The 26,040-nt window shown below is 48.6% G+C and overlaps 1 protein-coding gene across 3 annotated transcripts in view; it reads left to right on the top strand.

Annotated features, from left to right (window-relative positions):
- Positions 1–13,433, top strand: part of socs1a (suppressor of cytokine signaling 1a) — a 39,460-nt gene extending 26,027 nt beyond the window's left edge. For 2 of the 3 annotated variants that reach the window (XM_078239848.1, XM_078239846.1), the window contains one exon: positions 12,440–13,427. In XM_078239848.1, the coding sequence (XP_078095974.1) occupies positions 12,513–13,160 (648 nt within the window). In that variant the 5' untranslated portion in view covers positions 12,440–12,512 and the 3' untranslated portion in view covers positions 13,161–13,427. Of the gene's footprint in view, positions 1–10,455; positions 10,671–12,439 lie in introns of those variants that run through there. The other variant, XM_078239845.1, reaches the window with a different exon arrangement.
- Positions 13,434–26,040: the final 12,607 nt, after the last annotated feature.

Raw genomic sequence — 26,040 nt, 5'->3', positions numbered from 1 at the left:
GAGAATAGTAAAATAGAATCCCTACAGTGTCGGGGGAGGCCATTCAGCCCATCGGATCTACACAACTGTCCAACAGAGCATCCCACCCAGGCCCTATCCCCATAAACCCACATATTGACCCCGCTAATCTCCCTAACCTGCACATCTTTGGACACTAATGGGGCAATTTAGCATGGCCAATCCATCTAACCTACACATCTTGGGACACTAAGGAGCAATTTAGCATGGCCAATCCACCTAACCTGCACATCCCGGGACACTAAGGGGCAATTTAGCATGGCCAATCCACCTAACCTGCACATCTTGGGACACTAAGGGGCAATTTAGCATGGCCAATCCACCTAACCTGCACATCCCGGGACACTAAGGGGCAATTTAGCATGGCCAATCCACCTAGCTACACATCTTTGAAAGTGTGGGAAGAAACCGGAGAACCCGGAGGAAACCCACACAGACACGGGGAGAATGTGCAAACTCCACACAGACAGTCATAAGGGAACGCACAGTTTTAAATTTTGGATGCGTTTCTTTGTTGGAGAGGCGGGAGAGTAAGTCTGGGTTCACCAGAGACTTTTAGGCCTTCCCTTTCCCAGACCTTATCTTGCCCCTCTCCTGACCTCAAGGCCTCACCCAGAGTCGGGGTCACTCCCCTAGTGACAATCTCTGAGCCATATTCATTGCCATGCTGCCACTTCCTGCCAACTTGCAGGTTGCCATGGAGATCTAATGAGACCTAGCTGCACCAGTTAAGGCCCACTGCTAACCCACCTGGCCAGGCTGGCAACTCACTCAGCCACACGCCAGCCTGGCATTAATAATTGATCCCTATAACTCAGGAATCAGATTCTAGTCTGACTGAGGAATTGAAAGAGTGGGAAAGCAAGAGAGGGCTGGGAGAGAACACCTGGACACTTTATAAAGGCATGCTTCGAAAGGTTTAGCTGGTGTGAGATGTTCAAATCTCTGCTCTTGGGAGATTGCCAAAGATTCCCTGCGGTGCAGAAGAAGGCCATTCGGCCCATCGAGTCTGTACCAACCATAATCCCACCCAGGTCCTATCCCCATAACCCCATGCATTTACCTTGATAATCCTCCTGACGCAAAGGGCAATTTAGCATGGCCAATCAACCTAACCCACTCATCTTTGAAGTGTGGGAGGAAACCGGAGCATTGGAGGTAACCCATGCAGACACGGGGAGAATGTGCAAACTCCTCACAGTCACGCGAGGCCAGAATTGAACCCGGCTTCCTGGCGCTGTGAAGCAACAGTTCTAATCACTGTGCCACCATGCCACCCCAATGTCTCCCACTTTAGCAGCCCACTTGATTGGCACCATGTCCACGACTTCAAACATTCATTCTCTCTGCTGCCACGCTGGCGCACAGTAGCAGCAGTGTGTACCATCTACAAGATGCGTTGTAGCAGCTCGCCAAGGCTCCTTCGACAGCACCTTCCAAGCCCACAACAAGTGCAGCAGACACCTGGGAACATCATCACCTGGAAGTTCCCCTGCAAGTCACTGAGCATCCAGACTTCAGTGGCGCAGTGGTTAGCACTGCTGCCTCACAACTCCAGGAACCCGGATTCAATTCCCAGCTTGGGTGACTGTGTGGCATCTGCACGTTCTCCCTGTATCTGCATGGGTTTCCTCTGGGTGCTCCAGTTTCCTCCCACAGTCCAAAAACGTGTGGGGTAGGTGGATTAGCCATGCTAAATTGCCCCTTAATGTCCCGGGATGTGTAGGTTAGAGAGATTAGCAGGGTAGATATGTGAGGTAATGGGGATGGGGCCTACGTGGGATTGTTGTCGGTGCAGACTCAATGGGTCAAATAGCCTCCTTCTGCACTGTAGGGTTTCTATGATTTCATGATATTGGCTGTTCCTTCACAGTCGCTGGGTCAAAATCCTGGGACTCCCTCCCTAACGTCACCGGATGCGCCTACACCTCAGGGACTGCAGCGATTCAAGATGGCGGCTCACCACCACTTTCATAGAATCATAGAATCCTACAGTGCAGAAAGAGGCCATTTGGCCCATCAAGTCTGCACCGACCACAATCCCACCCAGGCCCTACCCCCATAACCCCACTAATCTCTCGGACCTACGCATCCCGGGACACTAAGGGGCAATTTAACATGGTCAATGCACCTAACCCGCACATCTTTGGACTGTGGGAGGAAACCGGAGCACCCGGAGGTAACGCACGCACACACAGGGAGAACATGCAGACTCCACACAGACAGTGACCCAAGCCGGGAATTGAACCCGGATCCCTGGCGCTCTGAAGCAACAGTTCTAACCACTGTGCCGCCCACAAGGGGCAGTTAGGGATGGGCAATGTGTGCTGGGCCGAGCCAGCAACACCCACATCCTGCGGCAGGGTAGCACAGTGGTTAGCACTGCTGCTTCACAGCTCCAGGGTTCCGGGTTCGATTCCCGGCTCGGGTCACTGTCTGTGTGGAGTTTGCACATTCTCCTCGTGTCTGCGTGGGTTTCCTCCGGGTGCTCCGGTTTCCTCCCACTGTCCAAAGATGTGCGGGTTAGGTTGATTGGCCAGGTTAAAATTGCCCCTGAGATGCATAGGTTAGAGGGATTAGCGGGTAAATATGTGGGGGTAGGGCCTGGGTGGGATTGTGGTCGGTGCAGACTCGATGGGCCGAATGGCCTCCTTCTGCACTGTAGGGTTTCTATGATTTCTATGAAATAAAAGATCCCAGTGCACTGATTTGAAGAGGAGCCGGGGAGTTCTTTCCGGGGTTCTGGCCCAATATTTACACCTCAATCAATCTCACAAAAACAAATTAGATTGGTCGCCTTGCAGTTTGCTGTGTGGTTACAACAGCGACCACTCTTCAATGAAGCACTTCAGTGCTTGAAAAGCTTCTTGAGACACTCACTGGGATGAAGGCAAGACTTTCTTTTCAGTTAAAGGGATGGGGTTAGAATCTTAGAATCCCTACAGTGCAGAAGGAGGCCATTCGGCCCATCAAGTTTGCACCAACCACAATCCCACCCAGGCCCTATTCCCGCATCCCCACATATTTAGCTTGCTCATCCACTAAAGGGCAATTTATCATGGCCAATCCACCTAACCCACACATCTTTGGACTGTGGGAGGAAACCGGAGTAGCCGGAGAAAACCCACGCAGACACGGGGAGAATGTGCAAACTCCACACAGACAGTGACCCGAGGCCGGAATTGAACCAGGGTCCCTGGCGCTGTGAGGCAGCAGTGCTAACCACTGTGCCACTGCGCCGCCTCGAGTTGGTCGTAGAATTTCCAGGTGAGGGCAACAGGGCTCCAGTGTTAAAATCGCAGCTCAACGTGCCAGGGAATAAGTGTCCCCTACTCGTCCAGGGAACCGCCAGGGACTTTGAAACATTTGTGTTGCTTGTCTGAATCTTTTTTAAAATTCATTCGTGGGACATGTGCGTCGCTGGCTGGCCAGCGTTTATTGGCGATCCCTAGTTGCCCAAGGGCACTTAAGAGTCAACCACATTGCTGTGGCTCTGCAGTCACATGTAGGCCAGACTGGGTAAGGATGGTAGATGCAGGGAGGATGTTCCCAATGGTGGGAGTGTCCAGAACCTGGGGTCACAGTCTGAGGATTCAGGGTCGACCATTTAGGACAGAGGAGACATCTCTTCACCCAAAGAGTGGTGAGCCTGTGGAATTCATTACCACAGGAAGTAGTTGATGCCAAAACACTGAATGTATTCAAGAGGCAGCTGGATATAGCACTTGGGGCGAATGGGATCAAAGGTTATGGGGAGAAAGCAAGATTAGGCTATTGAGTTGGACGATCAGCCATGATCGTGATGAATGGTGGAGTAGGCGCGAAGGGCCGAATGGCCTTCTCCTGCTCGGTGGCACAGTGGTTAGCACTGCTACCTCACAGCGCCAGGGACCCGGGTTTGATTCCCGGCTTGGGTCACTGTCTGTGTGGAGTCTGCACGTTCTCCCCGTGTCTGCGTGGGTTTCCTCCGGGTGCTCCGGTTTCCTCCTACAGTCCAAAAATGTGCGGGTTAGGTTGATTGGCCATGCCCTTTAGTGTCCTGAGATGCGTAGATTAGAGGGTAAATGTGTAGGGATACTGGGGGTAGGCCTGGGTGGGATTGTGGTCGGTGCAGACTCGATGGGCCAAATGGCCTCTTTCTGCACTGTAGGGCTTCTATGATTCCATCTTCCTATGCTAGGAGGGCAGATTTCCTTCCCAAAATTAGTGAATCAGATGGGTTTTTCCTAACAATGAGTCATCAGCAGATTCTTAATTTTCCAGACATTTTCTTTTTACTGAATTCAAATTCCGCTATTTGCCTTGGTGGGATTCGAGTCCCCGGAACGTCAAACTGAGTTACTGGATGAATAGTCTAGCGATAATACCACTTGACCGTAGCCTCCCCTTACAGAAATTGAAGCAAGTTCTGCATTGAGGTTGCTGAGCGAATGCACTAAAGATAGCTATTTTTTTAACAAGTGCTTGAATCGAGAAACAAAAAAGGTATTTCAACTATCAGTGCCTTACTACGCGAATGACAATAACCCAGATCCAGTCAAAGCATCTGGAGGTGAAAAATATCCCCTCACTCTCCGGGGACCCTCTCGGTTAGTCATCTTGCAGATTGGAGACGAGGAATTTGGAGAAACAGTGGGGGGAGTGGGTCCAATTATCTTTTTTAAAAAAGGGGCAGGCATAAAATTGGTGACACTGCTGGTAATATCTGCTTGTATCAGTGAACAAGCTGATCATTTGCAGTTTCATTGATGTGGTGACACTTCCCCGAAATTCGGGCCGCGCGTCGCCCCATGTTTAAAGGAGGTCAGAAAGCCAGTTCCAGGAAACCCACAGCCCACTTTTCCTGAACCGATACAGAGTCGAACTCTTCCCCCTCTCTCTGCGGGGACCCTCTGGCCTGCTCAATCCTCTCCCTTCCCCCACCCCCCCCCCCCGGGCAGGCAGGCCTGTTTTACCGTCAGCCACAATGAACGAACAGAAACTCAAAACAAGGTTCGGATAACACACGCAGACAGGCAAGCAACAGTGAGCAAGGTCAGAGAGCCACTGCGGCTTCAGATTAAACTTTTATAAACTCACCACCTGGAGTTCCAAACACACACACACACTCAATCACACACAGAGACACACATTCTCTCACACACACACATTCACACACTCTCTCACACAGAGATACACACACAAACACATACAGAGACACACATTCTCTCACACACAGATTCAAACACTCTCTCACACAGAGATAGACACACATTCTCTCACACACAGATTCACACACTCTCTCACACAGAGATACACACACATTCTCTCACACAGATTCACACACTCTCTCACACAGAGATACACACACAGAGACACACATTCTCTCACACACAGATTCACACACTCTCACACAGAGATACACACACAGAGACACACATTCTCTCACACACAGATTCACACACTCTCTCACAGAGATACACACACAGAGACACACATTCTCTCACACACAGATTCACACACTCTCACACAGAGATACACACACAGAGACACACATTCTCTCACACACAGATTCACACACTCTCTCACACAGAGATACACACACAGAGACACACATTCTCTCACACACAGACACATACGCAATCTCACACACACTGACATACACTCACACAGAGACACACACACACACACAATCACACACAGACAGACACACAGATACACACACACAGACTCGCTCTCACACACACACACATACACAGTGGACAGCAGTGCTAGGGACCCGGGTTCGATTCCAGCTTGGATCATTGTCTATGTGGAGTTTGTACATTCTCCCCGTGTCTGCATGGGTTTCCTCCGGGTGCTCCGGTTTCCTCCCACAGTCTGAAAGACGTGCTGGTTAGGTGCATTGGCCATGCTAAATTCTCCCTCAGTGTACGCGAGCAGGCGCCGGAGTGTGGCGACTAGGGGGATTTTCACAGTAACTTCATTGCAGTGTTAATGTAAGCCTACTTGTGACGCTAATAAATAAACTTTAAACACACACAATGCCCAGGTCTCTGTTCCATGGAGATATTGGAAAAGATTTTCATTGTAACTGGTTCTGTCTCATTGAATCATAGAATCCCTTCAGTGCAGAAGGAGGCCATTGAGCCTGCACCCACAAGAATGCCGACTATCCCCGTAACCCTATGTGTTTATCCTGCTAGTCCACCGAACCTACACATCTTGGGACATTAAGCGGCAATTAAACATGGCCAATCTACCTAACCTTTAGTTTTAGTTTAGTTTATTTATTAGCCACAAGTAGGCTTACATTAACACTGCAATGAAGTTACTGTAAAAATCCCCTAGTCGCCACACTCTGACACCTGTTCAGGTACACTGAGGGAGAATTTAGCACTGCCAATGCACCTAACCAGCACGTCTTTCAGACTATGGGGGGAAAGCGGAGCACCCGGAGGAAACCCATGCAGACATGGGCAGAACGTGTAAACTCCACGTAGACAGTGACCCAAGCTGGGAATCGAACCTGGGTCCCTGGCACTGTGAGGCAGCAGCGAACAAAGAACAAAGAACAATACAGCACAGGAACAGGCCCTTCGGCCCTCCAAGCCTGCGCCGCTCCCTGGTCCAAACTAGACTATTCTTTTGTATCCCTCCATTCCCACTCCGTTCATGTGGCTATCGAGATAAGTCTTAAACGTTCCCAGTGTGTCCGCCTCCACCACCTTGCCTGGCAACGCATTCCAGGCCCCCACCACCCTCTGTGTAAAATACGTCCTTCTGATATCCGTGTTAAACCTCCCCCCCCCTCACCTTGAACCTATGACCCCTCATGAACGTCACCACCGATCTGGGAAAAAGCTTCCCACTGTTCACCCTATCTATGCCTTTCATAATTTTATACACCTCTATTAGGTCACCCCCTCATCCTCCATCTTTCCAGCGAGAACAACCCCAGTTTACCCAATCTCTCCTCATAACTAAGCCCTTCCATACCAGGCAACATCCTGGTAAATCTCCTCTGCACTCTCTCTAAAGCCTCCACGTCCTTCTGGTAGTGTGGCGACTAGAACTGGGTGCAGTATTCCAAATGCGGCCGAACCAACGTTCTATACAACTGCAACATCAGACCCCAACTTTTATACTCTATGCCCCGTCCTATAAAGGCAAGCATGCCATATGCCTTCTTCACTACCTTCTCCACCTGTGACGTCACCTTCAAGGATCTGTGGACTTGCATACCCAGGTCCCTCTGCGTATCAACACCCTTTATGGTTCTGCCATTTATCGTATAGCTCCCCCCACGTTAGTTCTACCAAAATGCATCACTTCGCATTTATCTGGATTGAACTCCATCTGCCATTTCTTTGCCCAAATTTCCAGCCTATCTATATCCTTCTGTAGCCTCTGACAATGTTCCTCACTATCTGCAAGTCCAGCCATTTTCGTGTCGTCCGCAAACTTACTGATCACCCCAGTTACACCTTCTTCCAGATCATTTATATATATCACAAACAGCAGAGGTCCCAATACAGAGCCCTGCGGAACACCACTCGTCACAGGCATCCAGCCGGACAAAGACCCTTCCACTACCACCCTCTGTCTTCTGTGACCAAGCCATCCATCCATCTTGCCACCTCCCCCTTTATCCCATGCGATCCAACCTTTTGCACCAACCTACCATGAGGGACTTTGTCAAACGCTTTACTAAAGTCCATATAGACGACATCCACGGCCCTTCCCTCGTCAACCATTCTAGTCACTTCTTCAGTGCCAACCACCGTGCCACCGTGCCACCCCTTATCGAATTAAAATGCGGGCTAATCTTAGCATTAAGTTTGCATGGCCTTTTGACACCAGGGTGAAATAACTCCTTCAAAAAAAATCTTTTGGAATCTTTAGATTCGCTGCACCCTGACCCTAAACGTGGGCCCTTTGCGAACAGAACTGGAAAAACATGAGCCCCACGTACCGGTAGCGGCATGGTAGCACAGTGGTTAGCGCTGCTGCTTCACAGCTCCAGGGTCCCGGGTTCGATTCCCGGCTTGGGTCACTGTCTGTGTGGAGTTTGCACATTCTCCTCGTGTCTGCGTGGGTTTCCTCCGGGTGCTCCGGTTTCCTCCCACAGTCCAAAGATGTGCAGGTTAGGTTGATTGGCCGGGTTACAAATTGCCCCTTAGAGTCCTGGGATGCGTAGGTTAGAGGGATTAGCGGGTAAATATGTGGGGGTAGGGCCTGGGTGGCATTGTGGTCGGTGCAGACTCGATGGGCCGAATGGCCTCCTTCTGCACTGTAGGGTTTCTAAGTTACCCCAAAACTGACAAGAGGCCTCTCCAAGTGTCTCCCTGAGCCCTGCACCCTATTGGCAAAGATCAAGTGTCAAATCAAGCCCAAGGTGGAGTGCAATGTCTCAACTGGTCAGTTCGGATCTTGTTTGTCTCTCTTGTGGGGACCATGCATTGGACTCCATTGGAATTTGGTTTTTGGAGCAGGCAAAGTTAAAAGTTTATTTATTAGTGTCACAGGTAAGGCTTACATTAACACTGCAATGAAGTCACTGTGAAATTCCCTTTGTCGCCACACTCCGGCACCTGTTCGGGTCAATGCACCTAACCAGCACGTCTTTCGGACTGTGGGAGGAAACCGGAGCACCCGGGAGAAACCCACAGAGACACAGGAGAACGTGCAGACTCCGCACAGACAGTGAACCAAGCACAGGAATCGAACCCGGGTCCCTGGTGCTGTGAGGCAGCCGTGCTCACCACTGTGGCACCGTGCAAGGAGATGGATCAAAGTTTCACCTGGTCCACTCTGCATTTGTAACATTAAGAGTGGAGGTTTTTTTTTTGAAAGGCTCCCGTCACTCTCTTATTCCAACCTCAACCAGTTCTCACCTCAATCTGCCGGGTAACTGCTTCTTCCTAACACCACCAACCACCCCCCCCTCCCCCACTGCCCCCGCCCTCCCCCACCACTGGTAATTCGGGTAAGTGCTGACCTCTATCAGTGAGGAAATCTCACTTCACTCCTTTTTTTTAACTCAGCGATTGGAAGTTTAGCTCTTTTTAGAAGTGGTGGTGGGGGGGGGGGGGAAGGGTTTAAAAGAACTTGACCCAGACACTCAGGCAGCATTAGTAATCCAGAGAGGCCCCAGGCCAATGCTTGCGTGGGGACATAGGTTCAAATCCCACCAGGGTGGTTTGTAGAATTTAAATTTGATTATTAATAAAATCTGGGTTGTAAAACGGGTCTGGGTGATGGGGAACACAGCCACTATCATCGACGGTTCACTAATGTCCTTTAGGGAAGGAAATCTGCCGTCCTTACCCGGTCTTGCCTCCATGTGACTCCAGACACACGGCAATGTGGTTGACTCTTAAATACCCTCTGAAATGTTCTTGCAATTTCAAGGGCAATTAGGGATGCCCAGCCAGTGATGCTCACATCCCATAATTTAAAGAAAACCATCCCAGGGCCACTATTTCAATGTGGAACATTTCTTTTTCCTGAACTCTTTGTCTCCGTCTCTCTCTCTCTCTCTGGCTTTCTGTCTGTTTCTTTGTCTTTCGTCTCTCTCTCTCTCTATCTGTCTGTTTCTCTCTCTATCTGTCTGTTTCTCTCTCTCTCTCTATCTGTCTGTTTCTCTCTCTCTCTCTATCTGTCTGTTTCTCTCTCTCTCTCTATCTGTCTGTTTTTCTCTCTCTCTATCTGTCTGTTTCCCTCTCTCTGTCTTTCTGTCTGTTTCTCTCTCTATCTGTATCTCTGTCTGTTTCTCTCTCTCTCTATGTTTCTCTCTCTATCTGTCTGTTTCTCTCTCTCTCTATCTGTTTCTCTCTCTATCTATATCTCTTTGTCTGTTTCTCTCCCTCTGTCTATTTCTCTCTCTCTTCTGTTATCTGTTTCTCCCTGTCTGTTTTTCTCTCTCTCTATCGGTTTCTATCTGTTTCTCTCTCTATCTGTTTCTCTCTCTATTTGTTTCTCTTTGTCTATTTCTCTCCCTCTGTCTGTTTCTCTCTCCCTCTGTCTGTTTCTCTTTCTATCTGTATCTCTTTGTCTGTTTCTCTCCCTCTGTCTGTTTCTCTCTCTCTCTCTTCTGTCTGTCTGTTTCTGTCTGTTCCTCTCTCTTTCTATCCGTCTGTGTGGTGTGTGCGTGTATCTCTCTCTCTCTCTTTCTGTCTATCTGTCTCTCGCTGTGAATCTCTTCCCGGCTTTACTGCACCCAAATCATAACTCATTCTCTTTTTCTGAAAAAAATCTAGCACTGAGTAAGACTTCCAGCGAAAACAGAACACACCGTCCTCCCCTCCCGGCGCTGAGACATTTCTTAGAACAGCTGAGAAGTGAAACTGAAAGTTAAATGGCCACTGGTTGCTGGCGACCAGGTGATTTCCTCGAATCGGCGTGGGTTGTTAGGTGAGCTTTTTAAAAAGGGGACAGCTCAACCAGCCGGGCTCCAGAAGCGAATGTAACCAGGGGCAATGAGTGAGGACAGTCTCTCAGAGCCCTGTAGCTGTGTAAGGAGGATATACTCAGTGAATCTCACACACACACAGGCTCCATACACACACACAACTGCTGCAACCTCACTCACAAGGGGCAAATTCTTCGCAAGAATTTCTTTCCAGTTTGTGTCGTTTCCCCCTCTCCAGCTCCTTAGTCTGATGCAGAAGGTAAGGAACGGTTTCTTAATAATATGAAAACAATTTTTTTAAAAAAAGTTTCTTTGCATGGTTTACACCAGCCAAAAAAGAGTGTCTCTAACTTTTGGGAAATGGGTCAGTCTGTGTTTGAGATGTGGGACTACAGTTCCTGCTGGCCCCCAGACCCACTTTAATAAACTTTCCTGGCCACAGTTTTAAGGTATATTCCTGTGAGTATCGCTGTAAATGTGGAGAGAGCGGGGCTGATCAACTCACATCAGTCACTACCCCCCTGCCTTAGGTTATTAGGTTCACTTTTCAAGGAGGTGGCTTTGTGTGTGTTTTTCATTCTAACTCTTGAAGGCAGTGAGGATTGTGTTTGGCTGGTTTTGTGGTCGCGGAGCTATTTACCTGATGTGGCGGGGCTGAATGTTTCCGATAACAGCGGGAGAGTTTCCAGAGAGAGGGCTCATATAATGGGCTAGAGGCAGCAAACTCACAATGTTCATTCTGATTGTGTGAGGACAACGGGGTTCCAGCAACCGCAGTATTTTGCTTTTGACTTGAAGGGGAGATGTTTCTTTCTGTCTGTTTCTCTCTCTCTCCCTCTGTCTTTCTGTCTGTCTGTCTGTCTCTCTCTCTGTCTTTCTGTCTGTCTGTCTGTCTCTCTCCCTCCCTCTCTCTTTCTCTGTCTCTCTCTCCTGTCTGTCGCTCTGTCTTTCCGTCTGTCTCTCCCTCTTTCTCTCTGTCTCTCTCTCCCTCTCTGTCTGTCCCTCTTTCTCCCTCCCTCTGTCTTTGTGTCTGTCTCTCTCCCCTCTCTGTTTCTCATACTCTGTCTTTTTATCTGCTACACTCTCTTTGTCTCCGTCTGTCTGTTTCTCGCTCTCTCTGTCTGTCTCTCTCTTTGTTTCTCTCTTTTTATCCGTCTGTGTGTGTGTGTACAGAGGTCAGTTATAACTGGATCCAGGATTTGGGAGCGGGGGGGGGGGGGGGGGGGGTGGGAATTAGCTCAGAAGCCAATCCAAAAATCAGATTTGTTAGGGGGAAAATTAGGCACAGTTTGCTTTCCCTGTAGATAGAGTTTTTCTGCTCACTAACACCTGGTTTGAGTTATAATACGATGATGGACTCTTCCAAGAAATAAAAGATTGGGCCAAAAACAGAAAATGCTGGGGAAACTCAGCCGGTCTGACAGCACCTGTGGAGAGAGACCAGAGCCAACGTTTCGGGTCTAGATCGCCCTTTATAGTTCTGACGAAGGGTCACCCAGACTCGAAACGTTGGCTCTATTCTCTCTCCACAGATGCTGTCAGATCGGCTGAGTTTCCCCAGCATTTTCTGTCTTTGTGCCAGATTCCAGCATCCGCAGTGTTTTAGCTTTCTCTTAATAAAGATTGGACCATTTGGCCTTTAGGCTTAGATCAAGCCCAAGATGGGGGATGGGGAGGGGGTGGGGTGGGGGGGGGGGGAATGCCTCGTCTTGTCAGCTTGGATCTTGCTCTGTCTTCCTTGTGGGGAATTGGATTCGATTTGAATTTTGGGTTTTTTTGGACCAAGCAAAGAATGGATTTTGGTTCTCTCTGTCCAATCTTGGCTCTGTAACTTTAAGAACAAATTTTTTTTTTAAAAAATGGGTCCCTTGAAAGAAATATTAGTATCACAAATAAAAGTTCTTCTGAAATTAGTTTTCACGCCAGCGATGTGAGAATTCCCCACTTTACCGGCAGGTTTCTTTCAGAGTTGACTTATTACAGGAACTCATTGACTCACTGGGGTTTTCTCCCTTTTTCTTTCTGCAGGCTTGGTGACTTTTCTGCTCTGCGCTGAAAGCCCGAGCTATGGGAGACCACCCGGGATCATCTGTGTTGTAGGATGGTGGCAGACAGCAACCTGACTGACAGAGCAGCCAATGCCAGGGATCAACTGGAGCCACAAGTACAGGACGTTGCAGAGCACAGTGGGCTTGAGTCACACCCTCAGCGCCGGCACCATGGACACCAACAGCAGGCGAGGGCCAGCCCTGGAAAGCGCAATGTGGAGACCCACTTCAGAACATTCAGAGCTCAGTCGGACTATGAGATCATCAAGAGGACTTGGAGGTACCTGGAAGACTGTGGCTTCTACTGGGGCCCAATGACAGTGGAGGTAGCCCACCACAGGCTCAAATCCGAACCAGTGGGTACCTTTCTGCTCCGGGACAGCCGGCAGCGGAATTATTTCTTCTCCCTCAGCGTCAGGACTGCCAAGGAGCCCATCAGTTTCCGCATCCAGTTCCAGGATGGACTCTTCTCCTTGGACGGCAGCAAGGAGTCTTTTGGCTGCCTGATGGAACTGATTGAGCATTTCACCGTTTCGCCAAAGAGGTTTCTCTCGAAGCCCCTTCGCAAAGTCAAGCTGCAACCCCTGCAGGAGCTGTGCAGGAAAAGGATTGTCGAGTCGTTTGGGAAAGAGAACATTGATCAACTCCCCTTGAATCCTGTCTTGAAGGACTATCTCAAAAGGTTCCCCTTTCGGATATAAAACAAAAAAAGCAGCATTACCCCAGTCCCCGGGGCGATGAAACCTCTGGATTCTTGGTTTGAGCTCTGTTGTATTTTGGGGAGGATTTCCCTTTGTAGCATCCTCTTTGATTTCTGGAAAACACTTGAACAATTTTCTAACTGTTTACAAAACATAATGTTTACACTATGTGGGACCCAAAGCCCCACTCAGATTCTTCTCTGCCATGCAGAGATCTGATAAACTTAATTCATTTTCTAATTGAATAAAATTTATGAAGAAAGTTTTAACATTACATCTCTGTTGAGAGTTATTCTGGTCCATCACTGCTTATTCCTCCTTCTGCACCAAGTTTATTTATTAGTTCACAAGTAGGCTTACGTTAACACTGCAATGAAGTTCCTGTGAAAATCCCTGAGTCACTACACTCCGCCTGTTTGGGTACACTGAGGGGGAATCAGTGCAGAAGGAGGCTATTCGGCCCATCGAGTCTGCTCTGACTCTCTGACAGAGCACCTTACCCAGAATCTATCCCAGTAACCTCACGTATTTACCCTGCTAACCCACCTAACCTACACTAAGGGGCAATTTAGCATCGCCAATCATCCTATGATATGCACAACCAACACCTTTTCAGTTCTTTAATTCATTTATTAGTGTCACAAGTAGGCTTACATTAACACTGCAATGAAGTTACTGTGAAAATCCCCTAGTCACCACACTCCGGCGCCTGTTCGGGTACACTGAGGGAGAATTTAGCATGGCCAATGCACCCTACCCAGCATGTCTTTCGGACTGTGGAAGGAAACCGGAGCACCCGGAGGAAACCCATGCAGACTCTGCACTGACGGTGACCCAAGCCGGGAATCGAACCTGGGCCCCTGGCACTGTGAGACAGCAGTGCTAACCACTGTGCCACCATTTCAGCCACCCTGGCTATTGCTAGAGGCAATCTTGTTGGGATTCTTTATTAGCGCTATTTATCCATTTTAATTTACATGGAGCATCTGTAGTGGTAATGTCATTGGAGTGACAATGCCGAGGTGCCTGGAGAATACTTCTGGGGATGTGGGTTCAAATCCCACCAAAGCAACTGGTAGATTTAAGCCCTGTTAACGAATATGGACTATCCTTCTAATTGTGGCCATGAAACTATCTTTGTTGTTGTTTTTAAAAAAAAAACCAACTAGTTCACTCATGTCCTTTAGGGAAGGAATTCGAAGCATTCAAGAGGGCATTAGATGGTTACTTGGAGAGAAACAATATGCAGGGGAATGGCACTAAATGTTGATGCTTGTTTGGAGAGCCAGTGTAGACATGATGGGCCAAATGGCCTCCTTCTGAGCCCTTAACAATTCTGTGAAATCTAGCTGTTCTTACCCGGTCTGGGCTACATGTGACTCCAGACCCACAGCAATGTGGCTGATGCGTAACTGCCCCTCTGAAATGGCCCAGTGAGCCACTTGGTTCAAGGGCATTTAGGATTGGGCAATGAATGCTGGTCTGGCCACTCCCATCAAATGAATAAAGAAAATAAAACACATCCTCACATTTGATTCAGAGACAGATTACTCAGGGTGGTTTTTTATTAAGTTTATTTATTATTATGTCACAAGTAGGCTTACATTAACACTGAAATGAAGTTACTGTGAAAATCCCCTAGTCGCCACACTCCAGCGCCTGTTCGGTTACATTGAGGGAGAACTTAGCATAGCCAATGCACCCTAACCAGCATGTCTTTCAGACTGTGGGAGGAAACCGGAGCACCCGGAGGAAACCGGAGGAGACACGGGGGGGAACGTGCAGACTCCGCACAGACAGTGACCCAAGCTAGGAATCGAACCCGGGTCCCTGGCGCTATGAGGCAGCAGTGCTAACCACTGTGCTGCCCCTCTGAGACACAGTCTCAGAGGTCAACTTTATAACTGATCCAAAATCTGTGGCATTTCTGTGTCTTTACAGGGTAGCACAGTGAGAAGTCTCACAACACCAGGTTAAAGTCCAACAGGTTTATTTGGTAGCACGAGCTTTCGGAGTGTCACTCCTTCTTCATCTTTACAGGATAGTCAAGAGAATTGCCCACTGGATGGTTCAATATTAGAATTAGTGCAATAAAGACAACACCAGATTCATCTTGCCGCCTACCTTGGCATAGAATGACTGGGACTGCCTCAGAGATTACAATCTGATTCGCTCCCACGCTGATTAGTAATCAATGTTGAGGCAAAACGAAGCAAATGTTATTGGAAAGGACTTGGCAAAAAAGCAGGGAGCAAACTGCAGTGCATTGCCTGAAGTGTGAGGAGGTCCATTGAAAATGACAGGCAGTTGGGCCTTTTTATACTGGTCGATTTCCAGGCTATTCTGACTGAATGGAATCAGTGAAAAGTCATCCCCAATTGTTACCCGTATCGCAGGAATGTGAAGCGTACCTTCGGGTGGGTCTATTAACGTTTAATCTGCCACTGGCAGGATGGCACAGTGGTTAGCACTGCTGTCTCACAGCGCCAGGGCCCCGGGTTCGATTCCTGGCTTGGGGTCATTGTCTGTGTGGAGTTAGTACATTCTCCCCGTGTCTGCGTGGGTTTCCTCTGGGTGCTCCGGTTTCCTCCTGCAGTCCGAAAGACATGCTGGTTAGGTGCATTGGCTATGCTAAATTCTCCCTCAGTGTACCCGAACAGGCGCCTAGGGTGTGGCGACTAGGGGATTTTCACAGTAACTTCATTGCAGTGTTAATGTAAGCCTACTTGTGACACTAATAATTAAACTTTAAACTTTGTGTTTTAGGAAATATAAAACTGGATCTGATAGTTTGATCTTCCAGCTTTTGCCACTAGGTGGCAATTGTCAGCCTGATTTTTTAACTATCAAAGGCAACCTTCAACGCAAAGAGAATGGAAAGAACATCTGGATTAATTTTAAAATGTGACCTTGGGGGAGGGAGCGGGGTTTGGGGGGTGGGGGGGAACAAAAAAAAACTCAGTGGCAAAGTCACGGTCCCAGGTTTAGCAAGCGTAATTGGAAAGCTGAGGAAAAAGCAGGTTTCTGAGTAGAAATCAGGCCCATAACAGTCTCCTTCCACCTTGTGTTGTTCAGACCACAGCTAGGCCCGGATTTTCACAGCCTGCAGGTTCTACAGTCAATAACACTTGATAATCACCCTGTTGGAGCTGAGGGGGTAACCCAGCAACCACAGTCGAGAGCTAACTCCATTCATCGATCGTTTGTCCACTGCAGCTAATGAGGTGCAAAATGCTGGGAGTACACAGCAAGCCACACAGCACCTCTGGTCACCTTTCACAGAGTAGTCCAGGGGCCTGTACAGCCATGAGCTCCTTCTTTGTAACCGTCAGGCACTCCCTGACTGGCTGGCTGGTTTTTAACAAACACAACGTGAGAAAGACTGGAACAAAACTTGAGAACGTTGGCCAGCCTCTGTGAAGGGGATAACCGTAGAATTATTTAATCCCCACAGTGTGGAAGGAGGCCATTCAGCCCATCGAGTCTGCAGCAACCACAATCCCACCCTATCCCCATAACCCATGTATTTACCCAAGCTAGTAGTCCCCCTGACACTGAGGGTCAATTTAGCACGGCCAACGCACCTAACCAGCACGTCTTTCAGACTGTGGGAGGAAACTAGAGTACCCAGAGGAAACCCATGCAGACACGGGGAGAATGTGCAAACTCCGCACAGACAGTGACTCAAGCCGGGAATCGAACCTGGCCCCTTGGTGCTGTGAGGCAGCAGTGCTAACCACTGTGCCACCATGCCGCTCTTCCTTAAAAAATGATTCTTAAAGATCTTTTACTGATGTTTTGTTTGCACATCAGCCCCACGCTCCTGATCTATGGGCATCCGGTGCAGATGGGGGCAGGGAGGGCCAAGGACCTCATGAATCTGCTCCTGGGCCTGGCTAAACTTGCCATAAGTAGGTCCAGGCAGCGGGCAACCGAGGGGGTCGTCTGACCTGACTGTCTGCCCTTCTACCACCCCTATATCCATGGCCGGGTGTCCCTGGAAGAGAGCATGCGGTGTCCATGGGCACCATCAAAGCCTTCCATGGTCTTTGGGCACTGCAGGGGCTGGGGTGTATTTTTCTATTCATTTGTGGGACATGGGTGTCTCTGGCTGGGCCAGCATTTATTGCCCATCCCTAGTTGCCCTTGTTCAGAGGGCAGTTGAGAGTCAACCACATTGCTGTGGGTCTGGAGTCACTTGTAGGCCAGACCAGGTAAGGATGGCAGATTTCCTTCCCTTGAGAGATTGAGTAGACTGGGACTGTACTCATTGGAATTTAGAAGAATGAGGGGAGATATTATCGAAATATATAAAGTTATGAAGGGAATAGATAAGATAGAAGCAGGGAGGTTGTTTCCACTGGCGGGTGAAACTAGAACCAGGGGGCATAGCCTCAAAATAAGGGGGAGCAGATTTAGGACTGAGTTGAGGAGGAACTTCTTCAGCCAAAGGGTTACGAATCTGTGGAATTCCCTGCCCAGTGAAGCAGTTGAGGCTACCTCATTGAATGTTTTTAAGGCGAAGATAGATTTTTGAACAGTAAAGGAATTAAGGGTTATGGTGAGCGGGCGGTTAAGTGGAGCTGAGTCCACAAAAAGATCAGCCATGATCTTATTGAATGGCGGAGCAGGCTCGAGGGGCCAAATAGCCTACTCCTGCTCCTAGTTCTTCAAGGACATTAGTGAACCAGATGGGTTTTTCTGACAATCGACAATGGTTTCATGGTCATCCATAGATTCTTAATTCCAGATTTTTTAATTGAATTCAAATTCCACCATCTGCCTTGGCGGTATTCGATCCCAAGTCCCCAGAACATTAGCTGAGTTTCTGGACCCCCTCTCACTTTAGTCCCCCTGACACTAAAGGGCAATTTAGCATGGCCAATTCACCTAACCCGCACATCTTTGGACTGTGGGAGGAAACCGGAGAACCCGGAGAAAACCCACGCAGACATGGGGAGAATGTGCAAACTTCACACAGACAGTGACCCAAGCCGGGAATCGAGCCCGGGTCCCTGGCGCTGTGAGGCAGCAGTGCTAACCACTGTGTCGCCCTGCCCGGGCTTCTAGATTACTAGTCCAGGGCCTAACCACAATGCCACCATTTCCCACTATCAGGGACCCAGTGCCTGTGTTAGTTAGGTTGCTGCTTCCAAATTGGCAGCCACTGGGCAAAGCATTCCCAGCATATCAGTTTACTCTGGACATGGATCTCAATGGGATCACTGGAGGGTGCCGGTGAGGAGGAAAGGTTTATTTTCCATTTAGCTTAATGGAGCCACAAGGACCAGGAATGCTCCTTCCAGCTCCTCTGTTGCTGGAAGAAGCTTGCCATTTTCAGAGAGATGATGTGGAGATGCCGGCGTTGGACTGGGGTAAACACAGTAAGAAGTTTAACAACACCAGGTTAAAGTCCAACAGGTTTATTTGGTAGCAAAAGCCACACAAGCTTTCGAGGCTCACCTGAAGAAGGGGCTTAGAGCCTCGAAAGCTTGTGTGGCTTTTGCTACCAAATAAACCTGTTGGACTTTAACCTGGTGTTGTTAAACTTCTTACTATTTTCAGAGAGACACAGAGGTCACAAAGCAGAAACATTAACTCTGTCTCGCTCTCTGCCTGACCGGCTGGGGTGGCCGGAGGGGGGTATTTCCAGCTTATTCTGTTTCTATTTCAGATTTGCAGCGTCCGTCGTGTGATCCCCCAACGTCTACGTGAGGTTGACTGGTCTCTAAGTTATAGAGTCATAGAGGTTTACCTTCGGCCCAACTTGTCCATGCTGCCCCTTTTTTTAAACAACTAAGCTAGTCCCAATTGCCCGCATTTGGCCCATATCCCTCTCTACCCATCTTACCTATGTAACTGTATACATGCTTTTTAAAAGACAAAATTGTACCCGCCTCTACTGCTACCTCTGGCAGCTTGTTCCAGACACTCACCACCCTCTGTGTGAAAAAACTGCCCCTCTGGACACTTTTGTATCTCTCCCCTCTCACCTTAAACCTATGCCCTCTAGTTTTAGACTCCCCTACCTTTTGGAAAAGATATTGACTGTCTCGCTGATCCATACCCCTCATTATTTTATAAACCTCTGTAAGATCACCCCTCAGCCTCCTACACTCCAGGGAAAAAGGTCCCTGTCTATCCAGCCTCTCCTTATGACTCAAACCATCAAGTCCCGGTAGCATCCAAGTAAATCTCTTCTGCGCTCTTTCTAGTTTAGTTGTCAGATAGATCGCTCTCCCCAATTTTGAACTGGAGCGAATTGTGACATTTGTCATCTCCTCATCTACCTGCACTCCCGTACCTCAGCAAGATTGTGACCCTGATCTCTCCCTAACTTTCTCATCAATTGAAAATGTATCCCATCCAGATCAGGTAACCTTTCTGCTTTTAGCATGGCCAAGGGGTGCCACGGTGGCACAGTGGTTAGCACTGCTGCCTCACAGCGCCAAGGACCCAGGTTCAATTCCAGCCTCGGGTGACTGTGAGGAGTTTGCACACTCTCCCCATGTCTGCGAGGGTTACCTCAGGGTGCTCCAGTTTCCTCCCACAGTCCACAGATTGGTCATGCTAAATTGGTCCTTAGTATCAGGAGACAAGCAGGGTAAATACGAGGCGTTACGGGGATAGGGCTTGGTTGGGATTGTTATCAATGCAGACCTGATGGGCCAAACGGCCTCCTTCTGCACTGAAGCGATTCTATGAATGTTTGACTATGGCTTCCCAAGGCAGCAGTGGTTAGCACTGCTGCCTCACAGCGGCAGGGACCCGGGTTCGATTCCAGCCTCGGGTCACTGTCTGTGCGGAGTCTGCACATTCTCCCTGTATCTGCGTGGGTTTCCTCCGGGTGCTCCGGTTTCCTCCCACGGTCCAAAGATGTGCGGGTTAGGTGGATTGGCCATGCTACATTGCCCTTTAGTGTCAGGGGGAATAGCAAGGTAAATATGTGGGGTTACGGGCCTGGGTGGGATTGTTGGCGGCGCAGGTTCGATGGGCCGAATGGCCTCCTTCTGCACTGTAGGGATTCTATCTGTCTTTTGTCCTATCCAGTCTGTCCACAGTTCCTCCTTTACTGGGGAGAGTTTTGGGACATTTTGTTGCAATGGATATTATTATTGATTTGGTTCCCCAGAAGTTTATGCGATTTCTCCCTGCAAGTTCACCCATTCAGTCCTGGGGTAAATTCTGGTGAAACCCATTCCAGGGTTAATATATCTGGCCTGAGGTGCGATGCCCAAAGCACAAACTTAGTGCTGCAGCTGGGACCTGCCCCAGCCTTTGAACAATTGAAGTATTACTTCCTCACTTTCGCCTTACAGCTCCCCGGAGATAGATGCTGACATTCCATTAGTCTCTCTGATTGCTACTTGCACCTGTCCAGAGGCTTTAAGTGGTTTGCGTACACGGACGCCCCAAAATCACGTTGCTCCTCCACATTCCATTTTCCCACTGCATTTCTATATCACCACCATTGCCCTGCTGTAGAACGGTTTTCAGAATCATAACGGGTTTCTATGATTTCTATGATTTCTATAACAGCAGGCAAGAGTTAAAGTCCAGTTCCCCAGTTACATTAAGTAACAGTCACCTTAGTAACCAAATCAGCCTTCCAAACTAACGCATTTCACTGTTTCCGTGGAATTAAACAGGAAACAGTCTTGACCTCGAGGCAGTTTGCAACCAAAGACTTAGAATCCCTACAGCACAGAAGGAGACCATTGGGCCCATCGAGTCTGCGCCGACCACAATTCCACCCATGCCCTATCCTCATAACCCCATGCATTTACCCTAGCTCATCCCCCTGACTCTAAGGGGCAATTTAGCATGGCCAATCCACCTAGCCCACACATCTTATTTTTATTCATTCGTGGAACATGGGCATCGCTGGCTGGGCCAGCATTTATTGCCCATCCCTAGTTGCCCTTGGTGGGCAGTTGAGAGTCAACCACATTGCTGCGGCTCTGGAGTCACATGTAGGCCAGACCAGGTAAGGACGGCAGATTTCCTCCCCTAAAGGACATTAGTGAACCAGATGGGTTTTTCCAACAATTGAGAATGGTTTCATGGTCATTAGTAGATACTTAATTCCAGATTTTTTTTTGATTGAATTCAAATTCCACCATTTGCCGTGACGGGATTCGAACCCGGGTCCCCCAGAACATCAGCTGAGCTTCTGGATTAATAGTCTAGTGATAATACCAATAGGCCATCACCCTTCCCTTTGGAATGTGGGAGGAAACCGGAGCACCCGGAGGAAATCCACTTATCTTAATTTAATTGATATTTAAAAATAGATCGACAGAGATACTCCGGTTTCCCAGCCGCGTGATTCCCGCTGGCGGGAGGTGGCACGTTGAATGCTAGCGGCAGGATTCTCCAGCCCTGCCGCTGTCAATAGGAATTCCCAGATTGGGTCACTGCCTGTGCAGAGTTTGCATCTTCTCCCTGTGTCTGCGTGGGTTTCCTCCGGGTGCTCCGGTTTCCTCCCACAGTCCCAAGCTGTGCAGGTTAGGTGGATTGGCCACGCTAAATTGCCCCTTAGTGTCCCGTGATGTATAAGTTAGGGGGACTAGCAGAGTAAATACATGGGGTTACAAGGATAGGGTCTGGGTGGGATTCTTTGTCGGATGGTCAGATCATAGAAACCCTACAGTGCAGAAGGAGGCCATTCGGCCCATCGAGTCTGCACTGACCACAATCCCACCCAGACCCTATTCCTGTAACCCCACATATTTACCCTGACACTCGGGTCAATGAGTGTGGTACGGTGGCACAATGATGAGCATTTCTGCCACACAGCGCCAGGAACCTGGGTTCAACTCCGGCCTCGGGTCACTCTCTGTGTGGAGTTTGCACGTTCTCCCCGTGTCTGCGTGGGTTTCCTCCGGCTGCTCCGGTTTCCACCCACAGTCCAACAATGTGCAGGTGAGGTTAATTGACCATGCTAAGTTGACTCTAGTGTCAGGGGGACTGGCAGGGTAAATATTTGGGTTATGGGAATAGGGGCTGGGTGGGATTGTGGTCGGTGCAGACTCGATGGGCCAAATGGCCTCCTTCTGCACTGTAGGGTTTCTATGATCTATGTTTATGGTAGTTAGCTGGACTGAGAGTTCCAGAGGGGTATTTTCCCAACTGAAACGGATTGGACTTTACCGACTTAACTTCCTCATTAAACTCGGCCAAGGCTCATAGAAGGGAAATATGTCCTGTGGTAAGGCCTTTGTGAAACCACAGGCTGGAGTGAGTGGGAAATTAGCTGCATTTAAGTTCTGAGAAGTCGACCAGAAATAAAAATTGGTTTCCCGATGTCTGCTTCATTTTCTCAAGGCACTGGCATTGGGATGGCAGGACCCTACAGGTGCCAGTGACTGTTCTTCAGGTGGTAGCTAAGTTGCGATGTGTATAGGGGCGGCACAGCGGCACAGTGGTTAGCCTTGCTGCCTCACAGCTCCAGGGACCTGGGTTCAATTCCTGACTTGGGTCACTGTCTGTGTGGAGTCTGCACATTCTCCCCATGCATGGGTTTTCCTGCGAGTGCTCCAGTTTCCTCCCACAGTCCAAAAGACGTGCTGGTTAGGGACATTGGCCATACTAACTTCTCCCTAAATGTACCCGAACAGGTGCCGGAGTGTGGCGACTGGGGGGTTTTCACAGTAACTTCATTGCAGTGTTAATCTAAGCCTATTTGTGACTAATGAATAAACTTTAAATCTTTCATTTGAATAAACTGGGGTTGTTCTCCCTGGAAAGACAGAGGCTGAGGGGCGACCCGATAAAAGTTTATAAAATTATGAGGGGTATGGATAGGGTGAACAGTCGGAAGCTTTTTCCCAGAGCGGAAATGACAATTACAAGGGGGCACAAGTTCAAGGTAAGGGGGCAAAGGTTCAGTGGAGATGTGCGGGGGGAAGTTTTTTACACAGAGGGTGGTGGGGGCCTGGAATGCGCTGCCAAGTGAGGTGGTTGAGGCAGACACGTTAGCGACATTTAAGACTTATCTGGATAGACACATGAACAAACGGGGAATAGAGGGAGACAGGTCTAGATAGGTAAACGTGATTGGCACAGGCTTGGAGGGCCGAAGGGCCTGTTCCTGTGCTGTACTGTTCTTTGTTCTTAGTTCATTCAAATATTGTCACGACCAACCCCAGGTAAGGCTCTCCAGAAGCTGTTTACCCAGGTGAGACCTCTTGATTTGTCACCATCCAGTTGTCACATTTGTCACAAACAATTGCCCCCTGATTATTACGAACTCGAGTGAGGAGGGGTACTGGCTCTGCGTGCTTATTCCACCCACCCTCTGCTGGGAGCAACAAAGAGTTCAATCCAACAAGGTTTCCTTTTCCTTGGATACCTTTTCCAGACCCAATAGTTACGTTTAAATAGGAGCCAATTCAACCAGGCTTTCTTGAGTTAAAATAGAGTAAGTTTATTAAATAGTGAAAGTTAAGGAGAAATGGTAAAACACACGCATCTGCTCTCATACGGGTTAGAGCTAAACATTGAGTCCAATAGTAAGTGAATATTTTAAAAATGTTATATGGAACATTCCTTGAGTTGCAAGGAGCAGGTGATGATGCACTACAACCATTAGATAGAATCCCTACAGTGCAGAAGGAGGCCACTCGGCCCATCGAGTCTGCACCGACCACAATCCCACCCAGACCCTATTCCCATAACCCCACATATTCACCCTGCTAGTCCCCCTGACACTAAGGGACAATTTAGCATGGCCAATCAACCTAACCCGCACATCTTTGGACTGCGGGAGGAAACCGGAACACCCGGAGGAAACTCACACAGACGAGGGGAGAATGTGCAAACTCCACACAGACAGTGACCCAAGCTGGGAATCAAACCCGGGTCCCTGGCGCTGTGAGGCAACAGTGCTGACCACTGTGCCACCGTGCCGTTACGATTGTTTTCAGTGTAGCATGGAAGCATAGCATCCCTACCATGCAGAAGGAAGCTACCCAGCCCATCAAATCTGCACTGACTCTTACCCAGGCTTACCCCGTAACCCCATGTATTTACCCTGCTTAATCCCCCTAATTTATCTATCTTGGGACACTAAAGGGAAGTTTAGCATGGCCAATCACATCTTTGGAGTGTGGGAAGAAACTAGAGCACCTGGAGGAATCCTGCGCAGACATGGGGCGAACGTGCAAACTCCACACTGATAGTCAAGGCCGGAATTGAACCCAGGTCCCTGACGCTGTGAGACAGTAGTGCTAACCACTGTGCCACCGTGCTGCCCTCAATTCCATTGCTCCTTAGAGAAATCGCATGCACCCATTTCTGTCAGTGGCCAGCTGTATATTCTCAGTCATCCTATTTTTAAAAAATATACAACTCAGGACTTTTCTCCATCACCGTGACGATATGGGCATTGGCTCTTTACCACAGATATACAAAATAAATCACAGTTACGGTGCAGAAGAAGGCCATTCAGCCCATCGTATCTGCACAGAGTCTTCAAATGAGCACCATGACTTAACGCTGTCCTCTTGCCTTTTCCCCCGTAACCCCTGTGCATTGTTTCTATTCAAATGATCATCCAATGCCCTCTTGAATCTTGGATCACATAGAAACTTCTAAAATTCTAACAGGCTTAGACAGGTTAGATTCAGAAAGAATGTTCCTGATGGTGAGGGAGTCCAGAACTAAGGGGTCATAGTTTGAGGAGAAGGGGTAAACCTTTGAGAACTGAGGTGAGGAGAAATTTCTCCACCCAGAGGGTGGTGAATGTGTGGAATTCACTAACACAGAAAGTAGTTGAGGCCAAAATGTTGTGTGATTTCAAGAAGAAATTAGATATAGCTCTTGGGGCTAAAGGAATCAAAGGATATGGGGGGAAGGGGGGGATCAGGATATTGAATTTGATGATCAGCCATGATCAAAATGAATGGCGGAGCAGGCTCGAAGGGCCGAATGGCCTTCTCCTGCTTCTAGTTTCCAGGAATGCCTCGATTGAAGCTGCCTCCACCACACTTTGAGGGAGTGCATTCCCAGACCCCAATCACTCGCTGCGTGAAAGTGCTTTTTCTCTGATGGGTCTGGGAAACAATAGACAATGATAAACCGTCCCAAAGTGCATCCTGGGAATGTTTGATTTCATTTGATTTATTATTGTCACATATATTAACACACAGTGAAAAGTATTGTTCCTTGCGCACTATACAAAGCATACCGTTCATAGAGAAGGAAACGAGAGAGTGCAGAATGCAATGTTATAGTCATAGCTAGGGTGTAGAGAAAGATCGACTTAATATATGGTAGGTCCATTCAAAAGTCTGATGGCAGCAGAGAAGAAGCTGTTCTTGAGTTGGTTGGTACGTGCCCTCAGACCTTTGTATCTTTTTCCTGACGGAAGAAGGTGGAAGAGAGAATGTCCGGGATGCGTGGGTTCCTTAATTATGCTGGCTGCTTTGCCCGAGGCAGCGGGAAGACAGAGTCAATGGATGGGAGGCTGGTTTGCATGATGGATTGGGCTACATTCATGACATTTTGTAGTTCCTTGCGGCCTTGGGCAGAGCAGGAGCCATACCAAGCTGTGATACAACCAGAAAGAATGCTTTCTATGGTGTGTCTGTAAAAGTTGGTGAGAGTCGTAGCTGACATGCCAAATTTCCTTAGTCTTCTGAGAAAGTAGAGGCGTTGGTGGGCTTTCTTAACTATAGTGTCGGCATGGGGGGGATCAGGGCAGGTTGTTGGTGATCTGGACACCTAAAAACTTGAAGCTCTCGACCCTTTCTACTTCGTCCCCGTTGATGTACCAGAATCAGAATCTGAGATAGGCCAATACCACGGCAAGTGGCCAAAAGCTTGCTCAAAGAGATATGTTTTGAGGAGAATCTAAAGCAAGGAAAAATAAGTGTTA

This window comes from Mustelus asterias, chromosome 23, assembly GCF_964213995.1.
Source record: "Mustelus asterias chromosome 23, sMusAst1.hap1.1, whole genome shotgun sequence".
Lineage (NCBI taxonomy): Eukaryota > Metazoa > Chordata > Chondrichthyes > Carcharhiniformes > Triakidae > Mustelus > Mustelus asterias.
The sequence above is the reverse complement of the archived record's forward strand: the minus strand, read 5'-3'. Positions and strand labels throughout refer to the sequence as shown.